Here is a 10,645-nt window from a genome sequence, read left to right on the forward strand (position 1 = left end):
ATACAAGACTCATATTCATCTTAAAAAGGAGTTCTAGTAGCGAAGGGACTAACGAAGGGGGCTAACGAAGGGGGTTAACGAAGAGGAACGAAGGGGGCTAACGAAAAGGGTTAACGAAGGCTATATATGACATCTCCAGTTCGAAATAGTCTCGTTTAAACTGAAAATAAAAATCAGTAAAAGGCAAGAATATTTCAGTGACGTCAACGATAACATAAACTAATCTAAAAATGCACAATCAAGCACGGCACTATATCTTACCTTAATTAACAAGAAATAGAAATCTAACTTTTCACAACTTAACCTTACCTAACTTAGCTTAAACTAACCTAACCTAACCTAACCTAACTTCACTTACTTAACCCAAGAAAGCCTAACCTAACCTAACCTACCTTAACCTAACTGAAACTAACCTAACCTAACCTAACCTAACCTGATATGAAATCCTAACCTTCCTTAACCTAACACAGCCTAATTTACCCAAACTTAGCATGGCACACAAATTTAACCAAATCAAACTTACCTCGCTAAAGTAACCTAAGTTGACCCAGCATAAGTCGTATGCTAATTTAACTTGTTCACATCCAAACTACCAAACTTTGTCAGGCGGTGGGAGGGGGGGGGGAAGGCACAAAGTAGGTTAGTTTCCTCCCCTCCCTTTCTATTTCCCTCCTCCGTTGCTTTCTCCTTTTCCCTTTTCACAGTGCTCTTTTCTTGTTCTCTTTAACTTTCTCTTTTTTTTGGCGTTTTCTCTGTCGTGTTTTTTATCCTTCTTTTCCCCATTTTTATATATATATATATTTTTTCACTCCTTTCTCTGTTTGTCCCATCTTTTTCTTTCGTTTTCATTTATCATACTGTCCCTTTTTCACCACTGTCTTTTTCGATGGCCTCCTTCTTTCACCTTTGATGTCCACTTTTCTTCCCTCATCTCCCTCCTCTTCCTTTTCTATGCGTTCACATATTTTTTAATGTAAAGAAAAGAGAATCGAAAAAATACGCAAAGAAAGTGAAATACTGGGCGAAAAATGATGAAACAGCTTCTTCAAACAAGGGGGGAACTGTATATATTTTTCTTGCTGTGCTCCAGATTTCATGTAGTTTAGGGCAGTGTCAAAAAAAAAAAAAAGAAGAAAAACGAAATACTGAATGAAAAACTGCTGAAAGTATTGCTTGAAAAAAAAAAGTGGGGGACTTTAATTTTTCTTGAATTTATATTTTTATTTGGTTAATGTCGAGTTTATTTTAGGGGTAGATTTGGGAATTACGTGGCACCTCTTCCTAGGCGATTTATTCGGCTGATTACACCTACTGTTTGTGTTTGGTGTACTTGCAGCTCCTTACCTTCTTGTGTTTAAGTCCACTACTATGCAAATTTGTGGACACACACACACACACACACACACACACACACACACACACACACACACACACACACACACACACACACACACACACACACACACACACACACACACACACACACACACACACACACACACACACACACACACTACTTCTTTACCTGTTTCTGTTTGTCTTTCTTCCTTTTTTCATTCTTTCTTTTTCTGTTTCTGTGTGTGTGTGTGTGTGTGTGTGTGTGTGTGTGTGTGTGTGTGTGTGTGTGTGTGTGTGTGTGTGTGTGTGTGTGTGTGTGTGTATGTGTGTGTGTGTGTGTGTGTGGTGCTTTACCAGGCGTGATGGAGGAGTTGAAGCAAGTTTGGGGAGGTGAGAGGGAGGGAGAGGGAGTGTGGGAGGGAGAAGATTGGTGTGAGGGAAGGGAGAGAAAGAGAGGAGTAGTGAGAAGGACGAGAGAGAGAGAGAGAGAGAGAGAGAGAGAGAGAGAGAGAGAGAGAGAGAGAGAGAGAGAGAGAGAGAGAGAGAGAGAGAGAGAGAGAGAGAGAGAGAGAGCGAGCTGCAGGAGTTTCAGTGAGTAAAGTATGAGAAAGTTGGGGTCTTAATAGTATTTATGAGATTGCCTAAAGAAAACGAGTGTGTGTGTGTGTGTGTGTGTGTGTGTGTGTGTGTGTGTGTGTGTGTGTGTGTGTGTGTGTATGTTTGTGTGAGATAATCTGAGAGAGAACGATGTGTGAAATGTATGTGAGAGAGTAAGCTGTGTGAAAGTGAGAGAATGTGAGAGAGTAAGCTGTGTGAAAGTGAGAGAATGTGAGAGAGTAAGATGTAAGCTGTGTTTATCTAAGTAAGAGACAGAGTTGAATCTTGTTGACTCTGCGGCTTTACCCTCCTCCCTCTGGCTTTATTAAATCCCTGCTCTCTCACTTTCTCATTCTCCTTTGTTACTTTCTTACTATAATCCGTACTCTGCCCTCCTCCAGTATTTTAATCTCTCTCTCTCCTGCTGTCTCTGTCTGTCTGTCTGTCTGTCTGTCTCAATTCATTTAAGCAATTTTGCAACTTTTTTCACCACTAAATCTAACTCTCGCTTTCCTGGTGTCGTTTTGAATCTATGATGTCCCCCCTGTCTATCTCTCTCCATCTATCTATCTGTCTATCTATTTATCTATCTATCTGTCTCTCTGTCCATCTATCTATCTGTCTACCATTCTATTTATCTATCTCTCCCTCACCTCCATGTTTGCTTTACTACTGCTGGCTTTGGGTGATCTCACGAAGCTCAGACTGGGTGAATGTTCGACTTGCCCTCCCGCCTCCTTGCCGGGGTGGGCGTGGGTGGAGGCGTGGGTGTGGGTGCGTGGGTGGGCGTGGGCGGGGTCCTCACACTTCACCTCCATCCTTGTGGCGTCTAGGAAGGTCACGTTGCAGCTGGTGAGGGGCTTGGGTGGTTCTGGGGAGGGGAAAGGGAGGAAAGAGTGAGTGATGGAGTGAAGAAATGGTATCGTTATCACCTCTATCATCACCATCATCATTATCGAGAGAGAGAGAGAGAAGAGTTAGTGAATGGTGAGGCAGACAAGAATCATCATCATCATCATCATCATTATCATCATCATCATCATTCCAACCCTTTCTCCCACGAATAGATGCACAGTGATGCAACAGACATCCATCCACTAAAATTTCACTGGCTTTCATGTAACCCAGCGTCCATCGTTATTTCATCTGTCCCACCACCACCCTCCCTGACAGCTGTCCTTAAACTGTCAGGCACGGTGTAATGGATGGAGTAAACCACTAAGGAAGAGGGGTTTCGAAGCTCCCTGTGTCACCTGGAATGCAACCCACAATTTCAAAGCCACTATCATTTTCATGCAGCTCACCACCACCACCACCCTTGACAGCTGCCCTCAAACTGTCATGCATGGTGCGATGTGTTGTCGATGAATTTTACTGGGAAGACTATCACGTGCAGCAGACAAGGTGAAACAGTCAGGTGTCTGTAAACACCTGTGGCTTTGAGTTATGGTCATGAGAAAAATGTTAGGAAATATCTGCTTGAACTTATTGATTTGAAGCTCTTTTCCTGTTTCTTATATACTGTTCGTAGCGTACGAGTAATTCATCACCATTTTTCGAAGTTGATTAGAGGTATGCTCGGACATGACAGGTGCCCATCGATCGTGTGGCTGATTCTTTGACCCTGCCCTGCTTCCTTGACAGTGAATGAGTGCTTTCAGAATCAAATAAACTCTTTCTCACCTGACCCATAGCTCATCCACCAAGTTTGATTGAAATTGGATCTATTGTGGTTAGGTTTACCATACCCTATAACCTTGACCTCTGACCTGTAGTTCTGATATTAGAATTATTTCATACTCGGCTAATTGTAAACGTTTCCACCAAGTATGATCTAAATCGAATCAAAATTATTTGGGTTAAAGAACTGAACCATTGACCTTGCCTGGTGACCTCTATTTCCTACCAGTTGTCCTCAGAACTGCACCACTTCACCTTTTTCATTCCTCAAACTTTCCACCAAGTCTAGTCAAAATTAGATAAAAACAGAATTGACCTTGACCTTGACCCATGACCTTCGGCAAAAATTAATCACCTCTTCCTCGGATGGACCTCAGTCATTATGCCAAATATGTTGTATCCAGTTGCCTTTCCATAATCTTTCTAACAGACCAAAAGATAAACGAGACAAAAAACATAACCCCCTCGAGTCCTTGCTCTCGGGTGTAATAATAATACTTAGAAGTCTAATACAGTTCCAGAAGCTTTATCATAGTTCCACATTTAACACATACACCCATTTCACTACCATGTTTTGTGACAGCTCTCCTCAGTTTGTGATGCACGATGTGATGAGCAGAATAAGTTACTAAGGAGGAGGCGTTATGAAGCTTCCAACACCACATAAAACATGGCTCATACTCCCACATCCAGCATTATTTCACAATTCAGCTCCCCCCCAGCCTCTCTGACAGCTGTCCTCAGTCTGCCATGCATGTCGCGATGTGCTGTCCAGAAAACATTTTTCTGTCTGGCGGACACCCAATACCCACCACACAAGCTGCCTATCCATCACAAGCATCTTTCAGGTATACACACGTGCATACCTTTTGCGGTGTGTGTGTGTGTGTGTGTGTGTGTGTGTGTGTGTGTGTGTGTGTGTGTGTGTGCGTGCGCAAAACGAAATTTCTCTCACATTTCTTTAAACCCTACAAATGATTCAGTTCTGTGTTTAAGTCCTTCATTCTATTTAAGTTACCTCCGGAAGATTACATTCATCTCATGGAGAATCTCGGCATTACCGGTACCCCCTTCTCTTCTATAAAACTCCTCTCTCTCTCTCTCTCTCTCTCTCTCTCTCTCTCATCCAAATCCTCCTCCCTCCATCCCAGCAGCAGACTCTCCATACACCTTCCCCACCACATCTCCTCCCTGGTGCAATCTCTCTCTAATCCGATCCTCACCCGCCATTCCCGGACATTCCTTGCTTATATTCCTCTCCATGTCCTCTTGCAACACCGATATTTTCCTGACCCTGTGTATCGCTATATTTTCTCCATGCACACTTATACACTCGTATGAACAACTCTGTCTCTGTCTGCCTCTGTCTGTCCGTCTGTCACACACACACACACACACACACACACACACACACACACACACACACACACACACACACGGACATCCCCTACCCCGACACCCACCCAAACCCTCGCATACCCTCTCACCCCCACACCCACACCCACCCACCCAGCCTCCCGTACAGAAACTTAAATTATCCAACACCGTTAATTCCTAATCCCGACTAAATCCCAGAAGGCATTGGGTATTGAATCTCATATATTTCATTAGCGCGATAAAGGGTATCCAGCTTCCCAGGAAATCGCGGTAATGGAATTTATTTTTTTTTTATCGGCCGCGTTATACGAATTTCAGAATTATATACTTTTTTTTTTCCACGATTGTCTGATAAATAATTCCTCCGCTTTCACACTACAAAATGGTTGGGGCTTTCTCTCTCTCTCTTTTTTTTTCTTTTTTTTACTCCCGGTTGGCTGGTAATATATAATGGGCTTACGGTGTTGACGAGTGTGTTCGGGTGAAAAAATGGGTATAGTAGTTGTGTGTGCGTGAGAGAGAGAGAGAGAGAGAGAGAGAGAGAGAGAGAGAGAGAGAGAGAGAGAGAGAGAGTGAGAGAGAGAGAGAATGTGAGGCAGGGTGATGCAGTAGATGAGGCTGAATATAAGTAGGAATGAAGAAGAGTGTGATACGAGTATGAGGAAGGATGAATGAGGCAGAGTGAGGCTGTATCTGAAGGAGAGTATGACGCAATATATAGGGAAGATGAGGCAGGCTGAAGCAGAGTATGAGGTAGAGTGAAACATGATGAGTGAGGCATAGTGAAGCAGAGTATGAGGTGATATGTCAGGCAGGGTAGAGCAAAGTATGAGATAATGTCAGGCAGGGTGAGGCAAAGTATGAGGTAATGTGTCAGGCAGGGTGACGCAGAGTACAAGGTAATATATCAGGCAGGATGGAGCAGAGTATGAAACAGGTGCACGGGATAGTGAGATGGTATATGAGGCAAAGTATGAAGCAGTGTGAATTGAGTACTTGTGAGGGTGAGGCAGGGTGAGGGTGTTAACTTACCAACTACTGCCAGGGTGTAGTAGCAGGGTACCCTAGTGTGCCCTGCCGTGTTCCTGGCGAAACACCCTACCAGGCGAGAGGCGGAGGGGGTCAGGGTCAGGGTGGAGGTGCTGGGGGTGGAAGGGTGACGTCTCCCTGTCACCTCCCTCTCCACACCCTCACCTCCCCCTTCCACCTGCTTCCACGCCTCCCTCCACGGCGCCTGCCACTCCTCCGAGGCCGTGGAGTCTCCCTTATTAGCCTCCCGACGAGTAAGGTGACCCAGGTTGACCCCTTGATGTCGCCAGGAGGGCCCCGAGTTGAGGTCACTATCCCAGGGGTCATGTGATTGTCTGTGAGAGGCTAGGTAGTTGTTTGAGTCTGATATACCTAAACCTACACCTCTCCCACCACCTACACTCCTATCCACACCTTCCTCGACACCCATAATCCTATCCCTGTCTCCCCTCATACCCCCACCTCCATCCATAGCCAAGTGGGGGAGGAAGGGGGAGTGGGATGAGCTGGTGTGGGGTGGGGGATGGTGGTCGTTTGGGGGGATGGGTACGGGCCTGCTGATCCTCCAGGTGAAGTTGAGGGAACGGGGTACGGCTTCCATGTGGCAGGTGAGTGTCACGGAGGTGTTGGCGGCCACGACCAGGTGTTGTCGTGGCGATCCGGAGCAGTATGGCGGGTCTGAGGGAGGGGAAAAGAGGGGAAAGAGAGAGGTTATATCATCATCGTCTTATTTCGTATCAGGATAGGGAGAGGTAGGATATGCACACACACACACACACACACACACACACACACACACACACACACACACACACACACACACACACACACACACACACACACACACACACACACACACACACACACACACACACACACACACACACACACACACACACACACACACACACACACACACACACACACACACACACACACACACACACACACACACACACACACACACACACACGTATGAAAATATGCACTGAACAAAAACAAAACATATACTGAACAAAAACAAGGCATTACAAGCATACGAGAGATTACATCCATTACCTGCTGGTCATATACACACAGGGTATATAAAGGTTACAAGGAAGAACATCAGTGGGACATACGTGACATTACACCTGTTCCGGAGTGCATCAGTGGGTTAGAAATAGACACACACTACAGGCTAGAATCTCCCTCCACTGAATTAGAGGAGTAGAAGAGCAAATCCGGGTGCTGTGTTCATTTTCCAGTTATAATTATTCTTGCATATTTTTTTTTTTTAAGTTTCGGATAGCGTGGGATTTAGGAGTTGAAAGTTTCTTGGTTATGATTAATGGCGGTGAGAGTACTCTTCATCAGTCGTGTCTAGCACAGGTAGATATGAAAGACCTTCTCATTTTCTCTTACGTCATAGGCCAAGTTAAATGAGAAAGTTTCGTCGAAATGTTTTTCCTACACTTCCTCCTCCTCCTCCTCCTCCTCCTCCTCCTCCTCCTCGTCCTCCTCCTCATCATCACCATCATCATCATCATCATCATCATCATCATCAAAATCATCATCATGGCCTTTTTTCCACTTGAGGATGGAGTGAGGCAATAATCAAGAAATTTAGAAGAGAGCATATGCGATAGTGGGAGAACTATTTACAGCATGGCTAGAGAAATGGGCCAAACACTCATTCACACATACTTTAAATCCCCGGAATTCTGTTTGTACCTCACAGACCAAGCCATTTATATGCAAGTTTTGGGAGATAATTTTGCTATTGATGAGTTTCACGTATGCCTTCCAGAGAAAATGAGTCGATTATTACATTAAAAAGGAGTGCCAAACCCTTGTGATATACTCCCCTTGACGTTACTTATCCAGTCAACTTAATATTCTGTCAGTTCCCCAGCCTCATCCTCTTCCTTATCTTGCTTCACTTTCACACTTCATATGTCACTTTCTCACACACACCCATTTACCATATCGATCCTCCTTCCCCTACCACGCCTCCTCTCTCTTCAGACTCACATACACTCATTTCATCACCTTATTTACATCCATTCTTTCCCAGTGCCCATACCATCTAGGCACAATCTCTTCTACCGTGTCATCAAAAGACTTCCTCCACATCCCTCACGACTCGCATTATTTCTGAACAAGTCCACTCTATGCACTCCCCAAACATATCAAACGTCCCATATCCACTAGTTTTACCCGTGATTTTTCATTCTCATGCCGTACAAACGTTTCACACGTCAGACACACCTTCAAAAAATTCTCTTGCAGCCTCCACTCTCCTATTTTCGTTTTGTACCAAGGTCATTAAAATAAAAACAATGCATTATGAAACAATTAAAAAAAACACACGTAATAGGGCAACAGAGGCATACATTCACGAGAAAACTAAAAAAAAAAGGCAACAATTTTTTATATTACAGCCAAAACCTAGTAGGGTGATATTTTTGAGCAGAACGTGGCCCAGGGTGGTGAAAAATGGAATAATGAGAGTGAAAACCAGTGGGAAGGAATCACTGACGGAATACTCAGCTGCAACAGGAAGAGAGAGAGAGAGAGAGAGAGAGAGAGAGAGAGAGAGAGAGAGAGAGAGAGAGAGAGAGAGAGAGAGAGAGAGAGAGACCACAATCAGAAATCGCAAAAAAACTGATTGTGATACATTATTTGCGGTGGACATTTCTCATCCACCCACACGCCCAGTCTCATATTCCTCTTACAAATTTTCGTCACACACACACACACACACACACACACACACACACACACACACACACACACACACACACACACACACACACACACACACACACACACACACACACACACGAATGCGCAACTTTTGCCTATCTGGCATGCTGTGGGCGTCCATCTGTTAGTCTGAAGTGAGTTTAATCTGGCTCATAACTCCTAAATCCCTCCCCCCTCTCCCCGCACACACACACACACACACACACACACACACACACACACACACACACACACACACACACACACACACACACACACACATTGCTTTTTTATAACTGGGAGGCTTTATCCGGTCTGCTGGGGAAGTCATTTTTATTTTTTTCTTGCTGCTGTCTGGTAATTTTATGAAGCTCTCTGTGTTTGACTATCGCTCCCCTATTTACCTCCTATAAATACTACTACTACTACTACTACTATTACTACTACTGCCACTAGGTCACTACTTTGATTTCTTCTCAGGTAAGAAAATCGTTTAGAGGTAGTAAGAAAAGGCTAAGACAATGCGTCCTTGGATATAACTTAATCCCTTAGGTCAGAGGATGGTATTTAATTTCATTCTTTCTGGTCCAAATCGATCAAGACTGTCGAGTTGACCTTACCCTGTGACCTTGACCTTTGACCTATCGTTCTCAGTTCAAATCACTCCTTAGCTAACCCTCAACCCTTCCTCCAAGTTCGGTAAACATCGGATAATGAAAGTTTAAGTTCTGTTCTAATCGTACACCTTGAGAGAGAGAGAGAGAGAGAGAGAGAGAGAGGAGATACAAATAAAAAGTGTACTCGGACTGAAGCAGCTTAATCGCATCTCCATGTTTGTGTCGGCATCCGCAGGTAATATCCACTTTTTCTTTTTCATTATTTTTTTTACCTCCAGGATTTCAGATTTTCCAAGGAACCTCTCAGCATACTTTCCTGCGGCATCAAAGCAGCTCCTCATAAGACACGAGAAAAATAACAGGATCCGTATTTACAAACTCTCCTAAGTCCGGGTTACGTATGAGATCATTTGTGTACGCGTTTGTCGTCACTTTCCCAGCAAAAAAGAAAAAGAAAAATGAAGACTAAGATAAGAGTGAATAGTGTACCGAAATTATCCATCTGTCTATCTTTCTTTGTATTTCTATATCCATCTATCTATCATTCTATATATTACACCGATACCATACAAAATAGGGAAAAAAATACACAAAAACGATCTTGGATAATTGTTAACAGTTATGGATATATGTTTCTCCTGTAAATTGAGAGAGAGTAAATTTTTGCGAGGACTGAATCAACATGGCATTCTGGTTTAGTGTTGAGTGTTTGGTGCCCGTATGAATGGAGAAAAACGCATTGATAGGGAGTTTTAACATCATCATCATCATCATCATCATCATCATCAAAGTTATCATCCAGGCAGTCATAACATCATCATCATCATCATCATCATCAAAGTTATCATCCAGGCAGTCATAACATCATCATCATCATCATCAAAGTTATCATCCAGGCAGTCATAACATCATCATCATCATCATCATCATCAAAGTTATCATCCAGGCAGTCATAACATCATCATCATCATCATCATCAAAGTTATCATCCAGGCAGTCATAACATCATCATCATCATCATCAAAGTTATCATCCAGGCAGTCATAACATCATCATCATCATCATCATCATCATCATCATCGTCATTTTAATAATAATCATCATCGTCCACACTATTTTTTTTTTTTTTTACTGAGGGTGCGGTGAGATAAAATCTTAATGTAAAGCTTTAAATATGAGTTTTTAATACGGCTCCAGCTACCACAGTCCTAGTGAAAATAACCTTGTAAGCTTCAGTCGACTTTTTTATGTATATATATTTTTTTCAAGGTTTAGGTGAT

The 10,645-nt window shown here is 43.3% G+C and overlaps 1 protein-coding gene across 1 annotated transcript in view; it reads right to left on the reverse strand.

The window, feature by feature from the left end:
- The window catches only part of LOC145409290 (uncharacterized), a 155,068-nt gene that overhangs the window by 67,366 nt on the left and 77,057 nt on the right, over positions 1-10,645 (reverse strand). Inside the window, exons 7-9 of the mRNA XM_080279768.1 lie at positions 6,576-6,699; positions 6,025-6,356; positions 2,589-2,806 (exon numbers count right to left, since the gene is read on the reverse strand). Of these exons, the coding sequence (XP_080135894.1) occupies positions 2,589-2,806; positions 6,025-6,356; positions 6,576-6,699 (674 nt within the window). The remainder of the gene's footprint in view (positions 1-2,588; positions 2,807-6,024; positions 6,357-6,575; positions 6,700-10,645) is intronic.

The sequence above is a fragment of the Coenobita brevimanus genome, chromosome 80, assembly GCF_032717465.1.
Source record: "Coenobita brevimanus isolate Jiangsu-jjx chromosome 80, ASM3271746v2, whole genome shotgun sequence".
NCBI classification, from domain to species: domain Eukaryota; kingdom Metazoa; phylum Arthropoda; class Malacostraca; order Decapoda; family Coenobitidae; genus Coenobita; species Coenobita brevimanus.